The sequence below is a fragment of the Pithys albifrons genome, chromosome 3 (genome assembly GCF_047495875.1).
Source record: "Pithys albifrons albifrons isolate INPA30051 chromosome 3, PitAlb_v1, whole genome shotgun sequence".
NCBI classification, from domain to species: Eukaryota; Metazoa; Chordata; class Aves; order Passeriformes; family Thamnophilidae; genus Pithys; species Pithys albifrons.
In genome coordinates this window covers 60,121,208-60,146,867 of record NC_092460.1, presented here as the reverse complement: position 1 = coordinate 60,146,867, position 25,660 = coordinate 60,121,208, and the positions used below count along the sequence as shown (strand labels likewise).

Here is a 25,660-nt window from a genome sequence, read left to right as displayed (position 1 = left end):
ATCCATACATGGTTGACGTTGTTGGAAAATTGTCTTATCTGGAATAGCTGTTACTGAATTGTATCAGTCTAATGCATAAAATCACTTGATTGAATTAATGGTTCAGTTAGCAATTGCTTGATTTTATTCTCATCTTTGAGTACGGCAGTGGTAGGAGCTGTTTTAAGTTTTCAATTTACTTTGATCTCTTTTTAGATAAGGGTATCACTGTAAATCATTTATAAGATGCAATTAATAACAGACCCTCTAACAGTACTTCCTTTTGTAATAATGATATGTTCTAATTACTTACAGTCTAGCACCTCTTGATTATGTGGGGCTTATAGACAGAAAACAGGATCCTCAGGAAAGAATGTTCAGCATTAGAGAATTCCCTGCAAAAGTTTTGGAGGAATACAGGTTCTTTCTTTACAGTTTGACATTTAGATTGACATGTTGTAGCTTTGTTGCTAGGTGCAACACTCAGAAATATCCTTGAAGTTTAAGAAGGCTAGCTTGCAAATTAGTTGAGCTCCTAAAACCAATTAAAGATTGAATTTGCCAGTACTCCAAAGATTTTAATCTCCTATATCAAAATCTATCATGGAAAATAGATGAGAACTCTGGATCTATTTGAAATTTGGCAGTACATTCAGCCTTTACTACCAGCAGATAATAGCTCCATCTCTTATGGCTGCTTACATTTTAGAGCATCTTGTTGTTAATTGCTTGAAACTTTGCCAAGCTATAACAGGTTGGGCTGGAATTTTCCACTTAAAGAAGAGGACAATATGGATTCCTCATTTCGTGTATGCTAAATGAAGCAGTGGCCTGTGGGAAAAATGATATGCTATTAGATTAATTAAACCTTCTACCATAAAGCATGCAGCTAGGGAGAGGAGGTGAGGGGATCATATAGCTTGACTTATGGCTTCTTCCATCCTTTCAACACTTCATGACTTTGTTTTGTGCATATAAGGTATAATGTTATGTCACTTATTTGTGAGTGCTGACTTAGTGAAGAAACTGCATGTGATGTTAATATTGCTGAATGTGATCGTGGGTTTTGGGCTTGTCATGTTCTTCTGGGATTTCTTACCTGTTTGGATTGTTGTTTTTTTTTAAATTTAGCCTGTGCTTTTTTTGGGGGAATTGTTATTTTAGTTTGGTCCTAAACAGCAGCGGAATTACTTGAGTACTGGGACTGAAACATCATCTGCTTCTGGGTATGTAATCATATATCCAAGACCAGTGTATGAATGCAGAGTGCTCTGTAGATCTTTGAGTTAGAAATCCTGGTCTGCTGTATTTACAGGGTTGCACTGCTTTTTGGAAAAAACTCTCTTTGTTCATAAAAATCAGGATGGCTTTCCTTAGCATTGGCTCAGCCTGACTTCTAACTACATCATTCTCATTTTGTCTGTGGGCTGCTGCTTGGTCATTTTGCATGCACCTCACCCTAACTCCTGTGCCACGTTTTGCCTGGGATCCTTATCCTCTGGTCGCAAAGATAGCAAAAAAACCCCCAAAACTAACTGGGCCCTGTCCAATTTTCTTTCCTCAATAAAATCCTCCATTGCCTCTGTAAATACTTAAGAAATAGTAGCTCCTATGGTAGGAGTTCCTTATTTTACTTCTTTGATCATCTTTTTCTCTCTGAGTTTTTTGGGGGGTGGTTGTTGGCTTCAATGTTAAATAAAGGACATTGGTCCATCTGATGCCTTCACACTTACTAATTTCCATGTAGTGCATAACTGGAGGCAGTGGCTCACCTGGAGACAGCCTTAGCTGACCTTTATTTGGATGTCAGTTGTAGTCCTCTCTTGATCCTGCAGTAATAGTGCTTGATAAACTGTGACTTCATAATTTTGGGGAGATGCTTAGCCATTTATTTGAAATGTATCAGCTGGTGAGATGATGAAATCCAGTATCTCCAGTAGGCATTTTCAGTCTGTTTTTGGCTTAGGTAAGGGCACATTTATACTAGAACCCTTGTGAAAGAGCAGTGTAAATGCAGAGTATTAGTCTGAAATCTCTGGTTTTCACCATTACATACATGTTTGATATTGCTTATTTCCAACCTTTGAGAACCTTGGTTGTTTGCTTCTTGAAGAAAGAGATTGTCTTGCTGTGTATGCTAAACTCTTTCTCAGAAAATTTGACTGCAATTATCTGTATAACAGTATATGGCTTTCTGGTTCCTATTCATCTGTTGTTCTTCAACATTGCGTGCCTCAGTCTCTCACAGTAAAGGATTTTGCTTTAAAAATGTCCGATTTCAATCATTTTGTATGTGAGTTCTTAAGAATAGAAATTTAAAGTAAGGGAAGGTATATTCCAATTTAAAAAAAAATTGTGACAGATGACCTAATATGACTACATTCAGAGATTAGGTTTTTCAATGTCTTGTCTCTCCCTCCAGTATAGTTTCAGGATTGTTTTCTTAAACTTCACCAGTTTTTAAAACAAAATCTAATCCTTGATTTATTCTGATTAAATGAAAACTTTTTCTATATCCTCACAGCTATTCCATGATTTGCAATGTAGACTGATGAAAAAGAATTAGCTTTTTTTCAGTAGATGAGATAAAATTTCTGTTACTTTGAGACTTTTGACTGAAACCAAGCAGCTGAAGCTCTCTCTCACAGTTCTGTTCCCACAAGAGTTTCATCTCAACCATGCTCTTTCAGCCCTAATAAGATCTTAATTCAATCTTCTCATTCAAGTGTCTTTAGGGTTTGGGGGTTTTGTGTGTGTGTATGTCATTGCAAGTATTCAAATCACCTCACCTTTTTCAAGATCTCTGCACATTTAAGACAGAAAAAATTATACATGAGATAAATTATGGAAGCCTTGAGAAATGTGGAGTATTCTCAGCAGTGTTTGTTTTCCCCTGTAGGAGAAGCCTATATGAGAATGAGCCGGCTGCCAGAAGCAGAGCACTGGTATGTGGAGTCACTGCGATCCAAGAGCGACCACATCCCAGCCCATCTCACCTATGGAAAACTGCTGGCTCTGACGGTGAGTTTATCAGCAGCTCCTGCAAACTGGTCCCAGGGCCCTTGAGTAGGTTAGGTAAAGGGATGAGAAGACTTTGACCTGAGAATTTCTTATTACCCTTTTCTTCACACTGTTTAAGTAATTTTTTAAATTAAGGATTGTGACAACATTGTAGGTTTTGGATTTTTTTTCTGAGACATTGCATCTATTCTTGAAGTATTGCCAACTCTGTGGCAGAAGAAAAGTTATAATAGCATAGAAACTTTATAATGCACAGTAAGGAGTTCTCTGGTTGATAAAATGTATCACAAGTAATAATATTAATTCAGTAAGATACTCAGCATTTGACTCAGTTGTAGCAGCGTGTGGCTGTGTATCACCTACATTTTGTGAATAACATGACTCATGCTTTGAATTAACACTTCTTTAGGAGTATCTCTGTGCATGTGAAAAGAGCTACTCAACTACTACAAGCTAAAAAAGTCAGAAGAGTTGAACACTTTTATTTCTGTAAAGTCTACTTGCCTTTTGAATGTAGATAGGCTTGTAGCTCCAGCTAAATTGGCCCCATATGATAGTTATAGCAGATTGCCAGTCCCTCCTCGGTTTTCACACATTTTGAAGATGAAAATGGATTTCTATTTTATTCACTCAAAAAATTCTGTTTTAAGACTACTTTTTATTTGTTTTCTCATTCCCATTTTTGTGACCAAATTACCTTTCATTTTTACCTATTCTGCATTTGCTCTCATTGTTCACCCCTAGTAGTTTCATATTTGCTTTGTATCCTTTACTGATACACCTGTATGGCTCCTCAGTCCTTGTACTTCAGTCTGAATATCTTCTCAACTTTTCACCTAGCAATGAGGTTTTTCTATGACCTTGATTATGAGCTGCCTTCAAGCAAAAATGTCCTTTTACACAGGGAACATATCCACTGGAAAACAACAACTCATAGTTAATTTCAGCAGGTATATTACTGCTAAAAGTATCTGAATTAGAAAAAGGGGGAGAAATTAGAACAGAAGTTTTCTGTATGAGTAATAGGTGAAAACATAGTTAGAAAGAATTAAAAGGTGGGCAGTTATCATGTAATGTCAAATACAGGGTTTGATTCAAAGCTACTTGGATGGGAATTTTTTAGCTTGTAGTGGAAGTCAAGAGGGTAGTGTTATATCGCCACTGCCTGTAAGTTCCAGCTTCTGGGAAGGCATTTTTTTTCTACAATTTTGTTACAGTTAAAATCACTAGGATTTGACAAATACATGCACTCACTGATTGCTGTCCTCTGGAATAGAACTGTGAGTAAGTGATACAGAAAAATTTCCTAATTTACCATGCTTTTCTGGAAGATATCTTTATATCTTGCACCTAAAGGTAATAGGAAAAAGTCAGATGTATTCGTTTCTTCTTACCAGATCTTTGACATAAAAGTTCTAATTTATTGAAATTGCTGTGGGGAAGTGTTGTGGTTTAGGAATGTTTCCCAATTCAGTGTTCCCACTGAAACACTAAAAACCATGTGACACTCACTCACTCTGCCCTCTCCCTCCCCTCTGCAGTGGGATGGACAGAATTGGAGGCACAAAAGGTAAAGATCATGGTTTAAGATAAGAAGAATTTAATGGAAACAGCAATGAGATAAGAAACGAACAGTAACAGCAACAACATTAATAACAGACTCTACAACGGAGGTGAATGATTCACATGCGAATGTTCACCACACAGAAACCCCTGACCATATCCAACCATTCTGCCATGCTCTGTGACCGGCAAGGACCCCTTCCCTGTCCCCAGAAAATAACATGAGGGAGTAGCGAATAACCTCTGGGTCCTAGTCATACCCCTCACTGGTACTGCAGAAATTAACACTGTCCTGGCCAGAACCAGTACAGGAGGGAAAGAATTTTCTTAAAATCTAAATAGCCTTTTTTCTGGTTGTTTTGGTTTTATGTGAGTTTTTTTTTTTTTTTTTATTTTTAATTCACATATTCCCCTATTGCAGTACTTTTCTGGTTAATTTTTTGAACTGCTGATTGTGTGAAATACGAGGTCTGCTAGGGAAAGTCTTGCAGTGGTTCTGGGAAATAAGGTCTCACAGTTTTCTTCAAAATATCAAAATCCCCAAATCCCAGAACTGTGTAAACACTGTGAGGTAGTAGTTTTTATTTATTTTATTTTGTCTCCTCATTATGAAAATGGAGGTATAGGATTAAACATTATTGTTATTGTTTGGAAGGAAGTGATTAAAAATGTACATGAATCCTTATAGCAGAATTGAGCTGTTTACTTTCCACCAGGGATATAAATGCAAGATGTGTCTGGGGTGGATTGTGCCTTGAGCATCTGAGCTGTGTTTGTGGAAGGACGTATCTCATTAGGAAGGAGGAGAAGAGATGTACACAGGTTTGAACACTGAATACTTCACTGTGATAGGCAATAAAATACTATACCTTTGTTTTCTCAACACACACTTGCTTACCTATACTTGCTCTGTGCCATAATTGTAGTCTATTCTCATCACGTTTGTTTGCTATCATCTCTTGTCACTTTTTTCTATTTTTATGGTTGCTTATTCTCATATTCATGGCAGTATGTACAGATAGAATTGATATCCATTCTACTGACAGCAGCATAAGCTGAAAAGATGGTGCTGATGTCCTGTTGACTCGTAGGACTTCATAAACATATAGCAAGACAAGATGTTAATCTTAAGTAATTAGAGGTGGCAGAACACTTTTCATGTGGTTATTTCATTCATGAAAAATAAAGTTCCTTTATATTTGGTCTATTGGAAATTAGCATTTATTTCTTTTAGTTCTTTCAGCTACAAAGTCTGAAAAGACATTCAACAGGAAAAGAGATGATGAAGAGATTTGGCAGTAAAATATGGATTTTTGTCTCCATGTTGTTCACTTGTTCTTGATCAGTTTTACAGTTCACTGTCTGCTCAGTGATTCACATTATATGAATGTCTAGTTTCTGATACACTGAAGTGTCCTAGTATTAGTTCCCATCACACATATATGATTGCTATAAGTGACATGCTTCCTGGAAATCTTCATAGACTTGGGATTCACATTAGAGCTGCTGCCTTTGGCATAGTTGTTTCAGCCCCTGCCCAACTTGAAGTACCACTGTGATTTATTCTCCTATTACAGTTTGCTACCTGGGCTCATGATCATTTTCTCACAGCCTGTAAATTTAGGAGAGAGAAAAGCCTACTGCAGTTAGTTTTTGGATGTTAGAGGAGAGATGTTGGAGAGACATTTGAGAGGCTTCTTTCCCCACTTCTTTTAGAACCAAGCATTCAGACTTTTTACAAACCTGTTTCTGAATATAGGTGCTGAGATGAAACTGTTGATCACACTTCTCTGTGTCTCTTTTCCAGGAGAGAAATGTGAGATGGTTGATGAAGTGAAGGGTGGACGTAGGTGCTAATATAGATAAAAAATTTTTCTCTGTCAGTGAACCTGGGGGGTGAGGGAGGAAAGGAGGTAAGTTTCAGCAAGTTCCCAAGTTCCAGCCAAAGGTAATTCGAGTATAAAACCCCCTAGCAGTAAAGTCAGACCTGTAAAGTTCACAAATTCAGATATATTTTACTTCCAGACTTTAATTCCAATGAAGTGGCCTAAATTTAACCCCAGCTTTTCTGCCTCCTCAAGTCTGTTGCCAGTATTAAGACTTAATAAAAGCAGCATGACAGAATTATAGGATCACTCAGGTTGGAAAAGATACAAGAAATGCCAGGTGGACTTGGGCATACTGCTGTATATGCAGGAAAAAACAGACAATCTTAAGAGCTTCAGAGGAATAGCTAAAGAATTTACAGTCTTGTTACCTATTATCATAAGTCACAAGAAATTCCTAACTCCTGTGTTGGATCATATTATGTGTTCATATCTAAAGATTACAGCTCAGTAAGCTACAATATTCTTGAAAGGATGTTAGGACAGCATAATTTAGTGGTTGAAAAACATGATTAGTAACTCAGCTAGTAGAATAATTGGAAAATAGTCAGTTGTCTGAGGCTTAAGTTTGTGCTTTTATTTTTTTGAAACAACATGTAGCTGTTTAGAACTGTAATGCTTTAGCATTATGTGTTTTTCATACCTTTAACTTGTTAAGCTGCTTAAATCACTTGTGGAATTCATTTGTCAGTGTGACGTGTTAGTTAACCTATCCAAACTCCTGGTAGCACAGCAATTTGGTACCACAGCATCTGAGCCTCATCCCTTGCTTAAGTAATTTATTCCTATATCACAAAGAAAAACATTTTTTTTAAAAAAGTCTTTAAAATTGCAGGGCTTCCAGCTTTAAGATAAAATGAGTCTGTCAAAAATGACAGTGCCAGGTGATGTGTTGAGTGTGCGCTGTAATTTATTTTCCATTATTTGAGCAGTTCTTCTAGAAGAGTAAGCGTTGTCTATCATCCTAAAAAAATAATTTGCAAGAAAGGCTTTTAATTTTTTTCCCTCTTCTCACTTTATAGTCTTAAAGAGAAGACTAAGAAACCCTCCCTCCTAATGTCTGGCCTCTCTGCCATCAGTCAGTGGATGGTTGTTACAGTGGCACACTAGTCTGAGAAGGCTTATTTCAATTATAAATAAATGTTTTGAAGTTTTATTTGTTTTGAGTGAACTTGAACCCCCAAACCACCCTGCATAGGTTGCAGTAGTGCCTGTAATTGCTAAAGTACTTAGGGACAGGCTCATATTGTAACATTTAGTGTGTTGTATCTGGGAATTACAGGCTTTGCTATTTCTCTGGAAAAAATTGCACAGTATTTTCTTGCATTTTACGTGGCACCACACAGTGCTGTTAATCTGCTACTTTTTGCTGGCTTGGAAAATCACTCAAAGTGCTGTAAGAAAAATTTACTTTGCCTTGTAAAATTTCTGTGCTGCAGCTCCAAACTATTAAATTCAGTAATAATCATCCTAGAAGATTCCCTAAAATATTTTATTTTAAAATGTTTTCTTCAAAGGGGGACTGGGAAAAAGCAGTCACAGACATGATAGAGACAGACAGTGTTTTGGATTAAAATAAAAGTAACAGGATTGGGACATTCAGTATGAACAGTGAAGTTTAATACTTTTCTTAAATTTCAAAATAATTCCTCCTTAGTGGGTGCCCATATTTTTTCCTGCAGTTGTTTCTTGTTTATGTTCCTGACAGAAAGAAGGCCAGAGACGAATCCTGCCATTTTTAGTTAGTTGTGAAATGACTCAAAATGCTGCTGTCAAATACCCTACTGTAATCAATACTTGGTGTAGGTCTTGACTGTCATCTCAAATAAATATAAATTAAAAAAAACCCATAGAAATGAATGGAAGGTAGGAAGAACAGAAAAAATGGGACAGCAGAGGAAAAGGGGGACAATGCAATGAATAGACTAATTCAACATTTGCCGTAATTACTTTCTGTGCTAGTGTTTCAGCACAGAAAGGAAATTTGCATTTCTGTTGGAAAACTCTGTCATATTGTCATTTTTTAATGTCATTAGTTGATTGCTACTTTTTTCCTGTTTCTAACTTTACACAACTTAGAAGAAAGCAGGAATGAGGGAGAACAGTCATGGTGTCAAAAGAATTGTGACTGTTTTTAAGACAGACCTATTGAAATGATTTGTGTTAAATTTAGGTATGGTTTTCTAGAACAGTGTATCTCTTCTTTAGTGATAAATTCCTTTAAACCAAACAAAAGTGTTTTTAGTAATACTTTAGGGAATGACAAATGCCTTCATATACAGAAATCTTTAATTTATGAAAAGGCATTTTCTGAACAGGTCAATTTAATTAGATCAGCAAAGCTCTTAGGTATTTAATTTTGGGAGACTAAATCCCTTGGCTGTTAGTACTGCTTCTAGGAAGAATTTTTTAATGAAAGTTGAATATTTCAGTTAAACTCACATCATAGCAATATAGAAATGACATTGAATCCTGGAGAATGCCCTCCCTAAGAAATAGAGCTAAGCCAAGCAATAGCCACTACTGCTTTTTTTTTCTTGTATTCAGTTTGTCTTTAGAAGCTTATGCAGACACTATGATTTTTCTTGCCACTTGAAATCTCTGGAGGGTTAAAACTGATCCAAGCACAAAGTTTGTATTTAGTTGTGAATTTGCAATATGCCAGAAGTTGTTTTCATTTTGGTTTCCAGCTTGCAAGCAATTCAGTTCTAGGGGGTAGGAGGAATAGGTTTCCTTTGTCATTGTGGAAAATCGTGTCTATTGACTTCAGAACTATGGGCCCTAGTTTTTTAAGGTTTGGTTATCTGGTGTATCTGGATCTTTAACACATCCAGGCTGAATGACAGGATTTCCGAACTGCAGAAATTTCAATAGCTGACATCTCTTGAGCTTGTATTTCTTCTGAGGTTGGCTGTATGCCATAAGTATTGCATTCATAGATATACTTTTCAGTCCCCTTAGGACATATGCTTGGCTGCATGCCAGTTGTAATAGTATTAATTGTAAAGCAGAGTATTTTCATTTAAATATAACATATCTGTCTAGTTCATAAATGAATCTGGAGCAGGTATTTAGGCACATAACCCCTCACTAACCTCCTTTAGGGATCTCATCTTCTGTATCGTGTTTCTAACTTCCTGTAGACAGGAAAGGGGGAGCCCTAAACTTCTCGCTTTACTCAACATAAATTTAAAGCTTTTTATTGAGAACATTGCTGACACAGGATGAACTGCTTTCATGAAAGAGTCACAGAGTGGTTTAGATTGGAAGCAACCCTAAAGATCGTCTAGTTCCAACCCACCAGAGAGAGATCTTTTTGTTTTGTTACATGGTTGAATATAGCTGCTGGTCACCCATAATTACTCTGTGTGTAGTAATTTTGTCAGTAATCAAGGGAAAATGTATTATCTAGGCCATATTTAGCTTAGAAGAAATTCATAGCATTCAGTGAAAACAGTATGTGAAGAAAGTGAATTTATATTCTACTGACTGGCCAGTGAAATATGAGTAGATATTAATACACTACTTTATCAGAAAATATAAAACGTGGTTTAAGATTGAATGGAAAAGAAAGGAACTAACATGGACATTTACTTAAAATTTTATTACATATTCTTGATACAAGATAATCTAAAGCTTAATGACCAAGGTGAACATTTCAATATGGGTCTTGACAGTGGGTAAATCACAAGGTGTAGAATGAAATCTGTTCTTTAAAAGTTTACTTAAGACTGTACACAATATTTCTTGGTTCCCACAGTGATGTAATGATCTAAATTCCTTTTAGACTATGAGTTGCCCCAAAAGAAAGACTAAAAAATCGATATATCATTATTAAAAAAGAAAGTAACCCCACAAACAAACAGAACTACCAGAAGAAAAAAAACAAACTCCCAATGGGGAAAAAAAATTCTGTGCCTAAATTTCTTTTCTATATTACTTTGGATGCTTTAATAGAACAAGAATGTTTTTTGTGATAGGAGACACATAAAGCAAGAAAATGGACATCCAATAGCTTTAATATATTATTGATAAAATATGACACATACTACTTGAAGAATCTATTACCCTAATAGTCTTTCAAACACTCTACAAGCCAGTAAAATTGTGAGCTGTGCTTTAAATTTCTGAATCTATGTATAAGCAGGAGTGTCACATTCAAAAATGCTTACGTTCCAGTGGATTCATGCCAAAGTCAATGGGCACTGCCTAAATCTCAGTTCTCTGGTTATCATGCCTTAAATTATCCCTGTAGATGTAGACTCGAGAACCTGGTTTATGTTATTCTCTCTAAATTAACTTTGGCTCATAGAAAAATTATACAGACTTCAGTTGAATGTCAGTGAAGCTAGTAGATGGATTTTTACTCAGCAAAAATCTGCATGTGGTTGAAGAAGGACTTATGTGATATATTAAGATGGAAGTGAACCACTTAAGGTGCAAATAGAGGATTAAACTAAAACAAGATGTTGCATTTTATTGATCCTACCAAGGTGTATTTCCAAAAGCATGTACTGGATTACACAAGCAGTATGCATAGACTCGTGTGTGTGAGGACCCTGGCCCAGTGAAATGACTGGGAAGGAGGGTTTCAATCATGATCTCACTGACAAGGTTATGTGGATGTGTCACACTGAACAGTAATAAGAAAGCTGCCTCACATTTATTATAAGGTGAAGATTAGTATATGGTGAATTGTTGTGAATTGATAGATACAGATTTATTACCTAATTTCCTCCAGCATAATCCAATTCATGCACCCATACACTGAGATTAATATATTATACCAAAGAAATAATATTACTGAACATGCTAGAAAGACAAAGCTTGAGGATCAGTACTAGTATCAGTATTATTTCTCACTATGATCATCTAAGGCTATGAGAGAGGAAAACTTTAACAGCATCTTTTATGAGCCTACTGATATTAGTTGGACAAAGAACAGCTCTGCATGACTTTAAACTCCTCCCCTCTCACAACTATTTTTTTTTGTTCTAGTGAAATATATATTGCTTGCTTCTCATTCACTTCTCCTTACAAATGTTGCCTCATATGTGTGTTTCTCCGGGACAGATGTTAACCTGTAGAAGTCATTGCTTTTCTGCTATGCTCAGTTACTTTTACTTTATTTTAATAAGGATGATATGAAGAGGCAAGATTTATCTCCTTAATGCACAGAAGGTATAGAAACTGAGATAAATTTTGGACCTTTGATGTTAATAATGCAAGTCCTGTATATTTCAGTTGCATTAGCATTTCACATGCAAATTATGGTGTAAGATATTTGCATTGTAATTCAGGGTAAAGAGGGAAGAGTTGTAGAAATAACAGCAAAATAAAGGGAAAGAAAGAATACCTTTAGCAACTAAATGCTAGATATTAAAATTGTTTCTTAACTATTAATATTTAGAGAAGGGGTGGAAAGCTTGCCTGTGTTAATAACATGACTGTAAGACATAACTCTTGAGTTCCTGTTTCCTTAGTCCAGCTAAGTAAAAGCTTTGAAGAGTATATTACTAATTTACTCAGTGTCACACCACTTAAATTGTGTTCTGCCTATCCCTTCACAACTTTTGTAAGGCAAAAGGAACTGGTTATGAAAAAGATATGCAGGTTTGCAATAACTTAAGTAAACATAGAAAGTCACAGGATCAGTTCACTTGTGTAGTCTGTCTGTGACTTTAAAATGTCTTAGAGAGGAAGAAGAAAGCATGTAAAATAGTCTTTTTTTAATACATTCAGTGTCCACTGTTTAATCAACCTTCCATAAATCAACCTTTCATAAATCAATTAAAAATGTGAATGCTTGCCAAAATAAAAAAAAAAAAAGAAATTGAACAGATGTGAGAAATGACAGTCAAATGCATTTGTGGCACAAATTGAGTTGTTTATGCAATGACATAATTACCAGTTAAAGCTTGGGAAAAAAAACCACAAAAACCTCCTATATTGAAGAATGAAGTCTCTCTCCTATTGGTGAAATCCTTGTAAATGTTGGAGAATGATGAATATTTATTAAATATAGTTGGTTCAAATTGCAGAGACCACCTAATTTGTTGAACCACCTTACTGGGTGCCACTGTGTCATCATAGTTTCCACAAGAGGGTTATTCAGAGCTGCTCAGCTGTATTAGTATTTTCCAGTTTTACTACATCTTGGGGTCCCTGGGCCTCCAGCAGCCTGAAGTACAACAGCTGCCTCAACATGAATTTGGCACAGTCTGCCAGCAAAGTGGGGAAAAAAAATTGGGGTGGATATCAAAATGGTAGTTTTGTCCTCGGCTTTTTAATATTTTAAGGATAAATACAGCCTTCACGAATGTATCAGCTGCCCTTAGCTAGCTCTCTTTCATTTATTGCGGTGATCGTAACAGTGATGTGTAGTAAAGCCCAGTTAAGCAATATGTCTGACCATATTAGCACGGACAGATACATTGTTCTGGTCTTTAGGGAAGAAACAACCAATAAAACAAAAAATCTTTTGCAGTCAACTACAAAGAACCAGCCTTAAAAAAAATCAAGCCTATGAATTAGTGTATAAACAATTAACTGTTTGGCTTCTGAAACTGCGAGCAACTAGCCATTCTGATTTGAAGTCTGCATGATTTGTGGAGAGTGAGGTATTTCTGAAAGCCAGGACAACTTGTGTGCAATGTTGTAAGAGCCCTGTGTCACTTAGCTGCGCTTTTTATTTTTTTTCCTTTAAAATTTGTTGACGTTGCTTGAAAATGGTAATCATAGGCAATTTGAATTTTTTTGGATGTGAGAGAGGGAAACTGAAGTTTTCTTTATTAATGGAAAAGTAGTGAAAGTTTGCCCTCATTATATGCTTTAGGTCCGGGTCCAGCAAGGCAAATATCATCCCACTCTTCCAAATCAATTAAAATTATTAAAATGTCTTCATCATTTTTAGGGTTTTTTTTCCTTAGCAATGAGATTCACATTAATTGTTTTATGATTTGCTGTTGTTAGTCTCTGTACTGAAAAACCATAAATATGTCGTTATGTCTGTGCATCTGTGCAGAGAATCTCCATTAGGGCTTGGACTAGGACCACCCACTCATTTGTCCTGACTAGTCCAGTAGCTGTCAAATAACACTTTTTCTTTAGCTACACCTCCTGGGCTGGATGTAAACTGGTGAGCAACAGGTGAAAGGTATTTTGCATGCCATTATTGATCCTAGAGCCATCAAGTATTTTCATTAAAATTTATGAATACCTTTTTTATCCTTCAAATAAGTCTACTATCATACAGTTGTAAACTTACATTTTTTTGCTTTGTGAATTTGCCAAAGCATGTCGTTGTGCATATATGACTGCACACTCTGCTGCTAGAAATTGTAAGGGTTCCAGTGGCTCTCAATGCCTGCATACATAACAGTGAACATGCACACCAAATGCCTCTCTGCCCCAGACTGGTACTTTCCATCTGTTTAAAAAATTATTTGGATTTTCTTTAAAGGTCAGAATTTTATTCCCTTATGCCATTACTGTATTTAGCACCAAAAGCACAGCAGCAGGAAAGGAGCAATGACAGGGATTGATGTCAAGCTAACTACATAGGGCATACATTCTGTTGTGGTAATTAAGGTATACACTGGATAGTTGAAAAAAAGTTGATAAATACTAAATTTTAATAATGAAATAGCCTGATTCTGTCAAGTGGTTGAATTTTACATAATTTGACACAAAAAATAATACGTATTTAGTCTATTCTGAGGTACTGACATTTTCATAGTAGACAGCACTAAAGAAAATGTATTGAAATGTTTGTCACAATGCCATTCTGCACGAAAACACTTTTAATACTTTTATTCTTTTTTCTTTTTTTTTAATTTCTGACAAATGTGGATATATGAAAATGGTGGTCGACATGAACAAATAGAGCTTTCCTAATCATTTTTAATCAGATAACTTTGTCTTGGCAGATATAATTCAAGATTTTTCTCCCCTCCTTTAATCACCATTTGACCCTGTTAATAGCACAGTTCTTTGATTATATGTATGCTAGCACCTGTCATCATTATGTATTCCAGGTCTCTTGACTGGCCTTAACTTGAGTGCAATAAACCATTTGGAAAGTGCCACAAAGAGTGCAACAGTCATGTATTTTTGGTGATTCCAGTAAATATAAATTAATCATGTTTGACAAATGTTTGTGGCCTTTTAGTTCTGTAGGCAGAAGCTATGATTTTGTGACTGTATTCAATGAACTGTCCTTTTATGTGGTAGAAAGAGACACAGAGTGCAGCCAGCTAAAACTAATTATGTTAGTGTTAAAAAAAGCAATTATGCAAAATATGTAGATGTAGATTCTGTCAGTATTAATGATACATATGCTTGGTGCCCGTCATTTTGAAGCTGCAATGCTGGACTTAAATATGCCATTGTAACTTTTGCCAGATCACAACTGCCAACCTTGGCATTAAATGTGAAAAAATTAAAGTTTGATTATCACCCCCCCCCCCGCCAATTATTTTAATTTGAATAATTATGATAGTGACCCAAATTTGCATTGTGTTTTCAATCGGTGATTATTTTCTTCTTCACTTCTTGTTCTCAACTATCGTTGTATCACATTAAAAGAAAAACAAAAAAAACCGCAGAAAACAGAAATTGTGTTTAAACTTTAGATATATCTTTACTGAACTAGCAGCAGAAGAAAAATCAGTCTGGGCTGTGGTTTTTTGTTTGTGCATTTGTTGGGATCTTTTTGTTGGTTTGGTTTTTTTCATTTGGGTTGGGTTTTTTGTTTTGATTTGTTTTGTTTGTTTGTGTTTTTTTTTTTTAAGCAGGGATGAGCCACAGCAGTATAAGAGAATGTACTCTGTCATGTAGTTGCACCATGTGGCAGGAATCTTGTACCACATGGATTTGACTTTAAGGAATACGAGTTTGCCAAAGAAAGTTTACTAAATAATATGGCTAAATTCTTACCTCCAATGAACATTCATTTTGTGAAACTGGAATATTGTAAATGTTAAGACTGCTTATATCTATGCCAGGACGATCTCTTGAAATATGACTTCTGTGTTGGTTTTGATGGAACCTGGTCTTGATACAGTTCTTGGTGTGCTATGCAACTTCCTTCTGTCTATTTTATTGTATCTAAGGCCCTTGAGGGAAATACTGAGAATCTGGAGCAGCTGTAATCATGAACAGACCTTGTTATTATTCCTATGTTAACTTGTGGGATAGTGCAGGATGAACGCCATGTCTGTTTCCAGACCACAAAACTTGAGAAAGTCTATATGCTTATATCTGTGAAATAACACTCAAGGCAACTTGAGAGGTGCAGACCACAATACCTTTCTTCCACAGGGGTTAAGCTTAGTTGTTCTTTATTCTGGAGGCCTTCTATTTTATAAAACCACAGCAACTAATTTCATGAGGTTAGGGTTAAACAGGTTCCAGGTATCTTACTGAATATGTGACGGTGATTCATGTTTTGAGTATCAGAGTAGGTTAATCTGATATTGCTGTTTTCTTCAAGAGTAATGACCACTAATGGATCTGCTCTGGCACTTGGACCCAATAATGCAACTTTAGTGGCTTGGTGATGTCAGTGATAAGGAAATTTGTGCCTTAAAAAATGTCTGCTCATTTTATCATCATTTTTGTTGGGTCTTTATTTTGTTTTTTTTTTTCCTAACCACTGTCTTTAGTAATTATCATTTCTATTACAGTTTCATTTTATGGTTGACAGAATCGATTTCTGATGAAATGTTACTTCTCACATTAAAATCAGAAATATATATTTCTCTATATTCCACACTAAAATCCAAAATATTTTCTAGTTATGTACCTTTCTATTAGCCTTGCCTTTGGCTATATATGTAGTGTTATTTAGGATATGAGGAAATGGAATGAAACTGCATCAGTGGAAGTTCAGAATGGACCTTGGGAAAAAGTTCCTCACTGAGAAGGTGACTGGTCACTGGACCAGGCTATGTAGGAAAGTGGTTCCAGCACCCAGCCTGTCAGAACTCAAGGTGTATCTTGATGTTGCTCTTTAGTTTTAGGTAGTCCTGCAAGGAGCAGGGAGTTAGACTCAGTGATCTTTATGGGTCCCTTCCGACTTGAAAATTTCTGTGATTCCATAATTTCATAGAACCAAAACATGCTTTTTCCTAACACCTCCCCTACCTCTTTTATTTTTCTCTTTCTTTTTTTAATTTTTTTAAGAGCATGACTCCATCCTACCTTCCCTTTTGATTTTAGCTTGGTAAGTGTAATGCTTGTCCAGAAAAATAGCATGGAGCTTGGTGTTCACCCAAAGCCCTTTACAGTGTTTTTTGCAACACATTTCTACTGGTTCCTTACTTCTTGGACATTGATGATGTTGGACACATTTCTTCCTCAGTCTGGAGATCTGCAGCATGAAGTAGCTGACCACAAAACTTCCTGTAACACTTCAACGTTCGTACTTATTTAGGTGAAATCTAGTGATAATAGTAGTTGTTTTTCTCTAGTGCCTGGAATTCGGAAGTTTTAACTGTACATGATTGCTCCATGGTGACACACTGTTAAAATAATTTCCCCCCCTTTTTTTTAAGGGACGCAAGAGTGAAGCAGAAAAGTACTTCATGAAGGCTATTCAGCTGGATCCCACCAAAGGAAACTGCTACATGCATTATGGTATGTTTCAGATAGACAGGGTTTCCACACGTTTTACAGGCTTGCTGTTAATCTCTCCAAACGATTAAAGGTTTGAAAAGTGCTACTGGCAAAATATCTTCTTTAAAGGGAAAGAAACTAATCTACCATGTATAACTTCATCTCCATTTCAACTTGTTAATCACTGTAGAGGGAGAGCTGAAGAATTTCATATTTTGTATAGCTTTCCTCCTGTGAGAGGTATTTCAGAATTGCTGCCTCCCTGAAAAAGAACAAAGGTGACTATTGCCATATGTCAAAGTTTCATGGCCTGGAATATTATTGCTAATAGTTTTGGCCTAACTTCACTGGTTGCCGGTGGGTGGGCAACTAGAAGTTTTACTTTGATGTGTGTGAGTTCTATATGTCACAGCGTCTTATGGGCCTTACATCTCACCCCTTCCCAGCACCTCCTTGGCTTGAAATGCTTAAGTATTACAACAGGTTGTGACAAATTGGCTATATCTTTCCTCCTAAGCCATGCATGTGCTTACAGCACAGTTAATTTGAAGGTATCTTTGTAGCTTTGGATGGGTTTTGGAACATGTGCAAAGAATATTTCCAGTTCTGTTTAGTCACAAGGAACCAAAATTATTTATCTTTATGCACTAATTCTTATTGTATTTTAAAGCTGATAATAGATAAATCTTAAAGTGCATTCTATGTAGTCCCAATTGGAAAATACAGAAAGAAGAAATAAGTTTCATCTTAGTTTAGGAAAAAAGTAGGGAACCACAAACACAGTATATATATCTTTGTATATTGTTTTAATTTCCTCTTCTGATTCTAACTAGAAAATGTAAAATAAAGAAAAATGAGTGGCCAAAAGGGAAAATTAGTCTCACATAATAACTATACTTTTACTCTGTGTGATATCTTTGTCTGAATTGCACACATGTTGTGTTTGTATTTGTGTTTGGTACTATGCAATATGAAATTCTCTCTGTTAGATTCCCATAATCGAACTTTGGACATAGAACAAGTCATTGTATTTAAATTAATGCAATCCAGTGTTGCATTATTTTGCATTATGAAACACTGCAGTTTTTGACTTTGTCTTCTATTTATGTCTGTACAAGTAAATGTGATAGAGGTATTTGTGCACAGAAGTCCCATTATTTTAGTTGGATATAAGTACAGTTGATACCTCAAGATTATGAGGAAAAGTTATAGCTGATTGTTTCTTGGAATCCTACTCAACCCCCTTCTAGCCTTTGTTATTAAGAAATCTATCAGGAAATCTTATTTACATACAAATTCAAGGGTAGGTCTCCACATTGCATCTCAGCAAATGACATTAGGATTGTATGTGTTTTATTACAGATCTAGACTTTTTTCTTTTTCTCTCTCATTATTTCATCTACTTGCCTGTCCTTCCCTGCAATATTCCCTGTTTCATTTTCAAATGCCCTATAAACTAAAAGAACAGTTATTCAAATCATCATTCATGTCTGATATATTGACTTCTTCATTACCAGGTTACAATGTTAAAATAGTGTGTTGTTTCCTAATTAAGATTATTCCCTAAAAACATTAGCAAACTTTTCCTTTATTGTGCCCCAGGTTCAAAAAGTGGGTTCTGTTCTCATGCAGAGATCATTGCTGCAACGTAAGTGAGGTTCTACTCAGTAGGTTAGGACTGAAGGGCAAAATTTAGTCAGTGTTTGGAATGACAGCGTAGTACACTGTGATGTTGAAGGGCAGTAGACACAAGAAGGTTCTCTGTAGAGCTGCTAGCTCTCTGTATGGAGCATTATACACCCAGAACACTTCTGAATGCATGAGAAACATTTTCATTTTATGACTTCTGATAGTCTTACCAAAATCAGTGATGTTATTCTATATTTATATCAAAGTATCTTTGAGAAAGATACGGTCTACTTCTGCTTGGCCTGTGTGTCTGTAGAGTACAGCTGATTGCAAATCCTTGTCATTTTGGGCACAGGACTTTGTAAAATTTGAAATAAATTGTTCTTGTTTTTTCTCTTTCCCTTTTTCCTTTCTTTTCTTTTTAGCTTTATTTCTCTTTTCCCTTCCACCTATTTCTTGAATTGATGAGGACTGTGTACTGTGTGTTACCGAGGGCATTCCAAATATTACATGGGAATCCCTAGTGGGAACACTTTATCTCTCCATCTCATTAATTTATTCCAGCACCTTGTCACAGGTACATTCTACATCCTGTATGCCAAGCATTTAATTATGGGGAAATACATTGTATTTTGCATGTAAATCTTAGAAATTACTTTTTTTTTCCTCAGCATGAAGATGTTGGAACAGAGAATAAAGTAGTTGGCATGAGTCCTAAAAAAACACATACCTCACAAAACAGCCAAATGAAAAGAGTGGTCATTTGGGACACAGCAGTGTGTTGATGGACTAGCAGAAATAAATGGACTGAAGATTTTCTTCCAAGTGCACATGGATTGCACACCCTTATAATTTGTGCTCCCAGGTTATGCAGATGGTTTTTTTGACGTTTAACCTTTTGGACATTTTTTTTTTGGAGCTATGAGACAGACTGTCAATGTGCTGTATCTTTTAAGTGACTTACATTTGTATTATAATGTGCTTTAATTCAAGCCTTAAGCCAAAGCTATTTTTAGGTATGATTTGGGGCAGGAGGCAACTTACTTGGTCACATGAAAATTTGGAGAGAGGTGAACAGTTTCATGTTTGCTCCTTGAATAATACCACCACAGCACATTTCTCTGCTCAAACTAGCATGACAATCAGTTTTGTGTAGATACATTGCTGACTTTGGATTTCAATGGGCTTAGGCTTGAAGCAGGGTTTCCCAGACTCATTATACTTGAAGATGCCTGAAGGGAGAACTAGTGGAAAAAGTTGAAGAGTTATAAATCCCCTTAGGTTGTTGACACAATGCCACTTCATTGAGCATAAGGTAAAGTGGCTTTTCCTCTAGTGACCAGAGAGAATGGCAGTCCCCCCTCAGACTGAAATGCAGGCAGCTGCTCACCTGACCATATTTCTTTTCCCCTTTTTTCTTTTCCCCCTCTCATATGCCAGTTATCTGATTACCTGAACCTTGTGCAAAACCAATGCCTTATAAATATATGAGTGTTGATGGGTGATATGATAGAAGCTGCTCAGGTACACAGCATGCAACCAAAACCACCTCCCAGATGAAAGAGAGAAAATTCATATGAATCAGGAAAAAGTGACAGTGGAAAGAGTGCTGAAGCACCAATGCAATTTTTTTCTTTTTTAATTCTCTGACAATTAAACTATTATTTTTGTGGCACAGCATGCAGGTTTTTAAACTAAAACACTGGAGGAAGTTTTTTGGTTACTAAATTTGAATGTTCCTATGAAGTTTGAGTCTTTCAATTGGATATTTTAATACACATTTGTTAAAGACAACTTAAAGAGAACAGTTTTTACTAAAACAAGTTGAGCTTAATAAATACTTTATTTTTGAATTTCTTTCTTTTTTTTCCCTCTGGGAAGGTTTGCTTCAAAATATCCTACCCACATCTACTCAAGATACCAGCTCTCATGCGTCGCAGTTTACTTTGAGCAGTTAACTCAAGTATGTCATTTTGAATTCTGCAAGACCTTGGTAACATCTGTCAGTAAGAGATTGATGACATAATTGAAGTGGCGCCCATTGACATACAAGAGATTCTTTCTGAGCTTCTTGTCTCTATCAAATGAGATGAATCCAAGTCACAATCTGAGAAACCACAAAGAGCTACCTATGAACTCAACAGGTCCAAAGGAACTTCAAATATTTTAAGAACCTAATGTCATCTAAAGAATCAGTACATCAAATTTGCTAACAAATACGCCAGACATAGAAATGTTGAGTCAGGTCAGACCAGTGCCCTTATGGCCCAGAGACTATTTAGTTTTGGATATAGTATTGACTATAGGAAGTATTGACAGAGGAAGTAAAGGCATGCACTGAGCCTATCTCAGAAGTTGAAGAAAGTTAATGTTTATATTTTGCCAGTGCCCAGGGATGAGGAGAATTTCGAACAGTGAAATACTAAAGAGCTTGTCTGTTTCAAAAGAAACAAAAGTAAATTCTTCATTTAGTAGAATGCAGTGTAATTGGGGAGTCTGAAATTGTTGAAGGCTTTCTGTACTAGCTTTCCCTTAAAAACCACCAAAAATCTACGGGGATGTCTGTTGTGCTAAGATTTGACCTCCCAAACTGTTTTATTTAGTTTATATTTTGTTATTTAAAAGCAATAAAAACAAACCAAGCCAAAAACCCACCAACACACCCCCCACCCCGAAATCCCAAAAGAAACATGACTAAAGCCTACTTCATTTTACTTGTTTGCTAAAAATAGAGCATATAATGTCCTCTCTCCAATGTAATGAAAATGGAGTTGGGAAAAAAGAAGGAAAGGAGTGAGGTTTCAAGATAAATGTGTGTACAGAGGTCCCTTCTCACTTAGTTTTGTAATGGCTTAATTGGAATAGGAAAGTCTAGAACCCAGTGGGAAGCTGAAATTAAATCTGCTTTATTAATCACTGTTGAGACCTCCTTTTGAAATAGTTTCCTTTGAATAATACATTGCTTCTAATAACTCTAAATTAACAATTCCTTTTTTGTTACAAAAATGGATTATTCTCATTAAATTAATTATGCATTCACTTAATTAGGCAGTTCACATTGATCATCTGCCTTTTTCAGTGCATTCCCAGTTACAGATATAAAACAAAATGAAAAAGAGGCTTTCAGATTACGTAAAACTGAAGTGTATTAGCTATGCTCTCATTGAAGAAAAATTACCATGTTCCCAAATATACTGATTTCAACAGTCTTTGATTTTTGAATTTGTGATAATTTGGGAGTTATTTTTATAGATTTTGCTTTTATTGTCTTTCTTTTTACACAAGTTTAACTTGTTAACTGCTGTATTTATTGTTTTTCAATTTCATCCTATGTGCTTCTAAGCACTGTTTCTGCACAGGACTTTTAGCCCTTTTTGATGCCTAAATTTTCACCTAAATCTATGAGCACTCTGTATGTATCTTACTTCCAGAGATGACTACTTTACCACTCTTGTGTCACAGCCTGAAAATCAATTGGAACTATTGCAGTTTGAGCTTCAAAATAAATTTCACCAAAATATAATAGCAGATAATTTTCAAGCACCATGTTTTTTCATTCTTAAGTCATACGCTTACATGTCTTAGTGAGTGTGAGGATTTTCATATATTTAGAGATGTGAATTCAGTTTTCTTCTTAGATGATTCTTCTTAGACTGAGGCTTAATAAGGTGAAGTGCTGGGTCCTGGACTTGAGTCACAATAACACCCTGCAGAGCTACAGGCTGGGTGCAGAGTGATTGGAAAGTGGCACAGCAGAAAAGGACTTGGGGGTGCTGGTTGACAGTCAGCTAAACATGAGCCAGCAGTGTGCCCAGGTGGCTAAGAAGGCCAATGGCATCCTGGCTTGTATCAAGAATAGTGTAACCAGCAGGACCAGGGCAGTGACTGTTCCTCTGAACTCAGCACTGGTGAGGCCACACCTTGAGTCCTGTGTCCAGTTCTGGGCCCCTCACTGCAAGAAGGATCCTGAGGTGCTGAAGTATGTCCAGAGAAGGCCAATGGAGCTGGTGAAGGATCTGAGAATAAGTCCTGTGAGGAGTGGCTGAGTTAGCCTGCAGAAAAGGAGCCTCAGGGGAGACCTTATTGCTCTTTACAACTATCTGAAAGGAGGTTGTAACCTGGTGGGGATTGATCTCTTCTCCCAGGCAACAAGTGACAGAGCAAGAAGAAATGGCCTCGAGTAGTGTCAGGGGAAGGTTCAAGTTGGACATCAGGAAGAACTTCTTTACTGAAAGGGTTGTCAAGCATTGGAACAGGCTACCCAGATTTGGGGTGGAGGCAACTCTTTCATGTACTCACATTATTCACGGTGCTGGAGCTTTGTGTCTTTGGTCTTCATCAACTAAAGAGCAGCCTAGGAAAGCTTTATATTTTTTTTACATGCTTAAGGAAGAGATCTTATGAAGAAAAAAAACAGTATACTAATGAAAAATAAAATGTCGATTTTCTGTTTGTAAGAAAGAGAAACATCAACCATAACCTCCTAATGAAATCTTACTAATTTCTACAGGAGAATTTTATGTTGATGGAAGAAATGTCATCCTAGTCCATAGGAAGGTCAGTTTTTATTTTTGTCAATGAAATGAATGACAATCCATAATTCCAGTGAGTGAATTGTCCTATTTCTGACTGACAGCTTAGCTGAATGCAATATATGCCAAATGATTAATAAGAGAGTGCATGGATCTGCTGCATTTGGAACACCAGATCCAACATGGTGATTATGTATTGAGAAATTAAATTCCTTGATGAGCTGGAGTCAAAGCCAACCAGTTGTAGTATGTCCATTAGGAAGTCACTTTGCCAGCCTTCCCAATATGCACTCATGAACCTTTTTGCAAATGAAAGGGGCTTTGCCATTTAAAATATTTTGGAAACACTAACATTAACATACAATGATTTTGTAGGGAAATTATAAGTTTGTGATACTCAAATAATGCATGTTTTTAGAATGTATATGCTCTTTGGAGAAAGGGTATTTCTATCTTGAGCACAGTGTCATCAAATTAGGATCCTGACTTTCATCTTTGGCTTGTACTTCCTCCTACAATATCAATGAACATAATTCCAGGAAGACAGGATTCCTCGACCCGAAAAGGGAAGGACATGTAATTGTTTTGCAGAAAGACTTGATTAAGTTTCTGACCTTTCTGTTTCCAGAAATCTCTCTAATAACTTTGATAAAAGAAAATCTTAGCTAGAACTAACATAACAGACAGTATTTCTTACTTCCAAAGTGAAACTGAAAAATATACCAGAAGCTGAGCTGTTCAGAAGAATCCACCAACATGAAGTCCTTTTTGTTACTCTCTAGGCTGTTATCACACAACATTAAAGAAGATTATTATAGACCCATATAATAACTATTTGTTCCAAACTTTCAATCACTAAAGTGCAGTGCAGTGGAATATTTCCTAACAAGCTAGGTCACCAACCTTAAATGCTTAATTTCTATGTTTCTGCTGCCTGGCTTGAGTTTATCCTTAAATCTAGTAATTCTGACATGTCAAATACATGGTTGACCCTGCTTTCTCAGCACAATATATTGGATTGCTCAAGAGATGTGGTATAGATATTGCACAGCAGTGACAGGGCTAGAATTGTGTCTCTATGCTTCTCCCATTTTGCCAAAATGTAGGGTTTCTCCAGGAACTGAAAAAGCCCATGACACAAACAACTCTGAAGACTTCTTTGCTAATGATCATATGTTTTGATCTATGAGTACTCTCATGAGAATAGTTTTTGGGGGATAGTATGAGGCTGTCAAAGATTGATTGTTTTTTGTCATCCAAATTTCATATTTCCAAACTTAGACATCACCAGGTGTTTGGGAAATGACATAGGGTTCAGAATATTCCTAAGTATTTGTAAATCATGAGGTCTCTGTAGTATATATTTTGGTCATTAATCTTTTGTTTTAGTGAGAGCTTCCAGTGATCCAGATGTGGTCACGTTTAGTCATCAAGTCCCAAAGGTTTGCTCGTTAATTTTTTCTCTTATCTCTGATCATTCTCTGGATGACATCCAGTGGTACATTTAGCACAACTGCAACAGATAAGTTATTCAGACAAAGGAAAAGGCTAAAAAAGAAGTGTTTTCCAAGCTAGTGCGTATACTGATATTGCAGCACCCACTGGCTTGTGTAGTGTTTCTATATATTTTATTTGCATAAAATAATTTTCTCTATGGGAACCACTTGAAAGGGTAGTCTCCAGAATTCCTTCCAGCAAGAAACTAAGAGAACAGCTTTAGATTAAGATGGAATGTGAGATAAGGAGCAGCAAAAAAAATTAAATGCTCCTACCATTTAGGTGATTGGGATATAAGTTCTCTTGGTTTTTCCTGTCACAACGTGTACATTCAGGAAGAAATTGCCTAAACAGGCCTGGAAAGCAGGATCTTTAAATATTCCTTTGCTCTGGAAACTGCTCCTTCACAGCAAATGAATCTGTTATGAAACTCTTAAAGGAAACAGTTATATTAGGTCATATCTGTTGACTTTGCATCTGCAACCTTGATTCATCACCTGAAAAGCTTTGGAAATCAATTTGCAGGCAAGGTCTCTCCTCATTTCTTCCACAGAATGCTGTTTCAGTTTTTCATTTAGAAAGCCCTGATTGCATTGCTCTTTTGCTTTGCATTGCCACAGCAGAGTTGAAGTTGATTGTGACTTCAGTGATGGATCTGCTTATGCCACAGGAAATATAGTTCAATTCTCAAGACATGATCTTACATCCTTACTGTGCTTCAAAGACAAAATACAATGCATGGGTTAAGCCAGAATCCTATCCCTCTTCTGGTTTCTGTAGAAATTTGAAATGCTTTGAAAGCACCAACATATATTCAGTTTCAAATCCTCAGTGTTGAATGTGCCAAAAGAACTTCTAGAGAATATTATTATTAATAGATTTTAAGTTGAGTCTAGATAGAGCCACTTTTCATATTGTGCAAGTATAAAACTCTTT

The 25,660-nt window shown here is 36.3% G+C and overlaps 1 protein-coding gene across 2 annotated transcripts in view; it reads left to right on the top strand.

Moving 5' to 3' along the window:
- TMTC2 (transmembrane O-mannosyltransferase targeting cadherins 2) overlaps positions 1–25,660 on the top strand; it is a 240,895-nt gene that overhangs the window by 185,589 nt on the left and 29,646 nt on the right. For both annotated transcript variants that reach the window (XM_071552136.1, XM_071552138.1), the window contains 2 exons: positions 2,879–3,000; positions 17,006–17,087. In XM_071552136.1, coding sequence (XP_071408237.1) covers positions 2,879–3,000; positions 17,006–17,087 — 204 coding nt within the window. The remainder of the gene's footprint in view (positions 1–2,878; positions 3,001–17,005; positions 17,088–25,660) is intronic.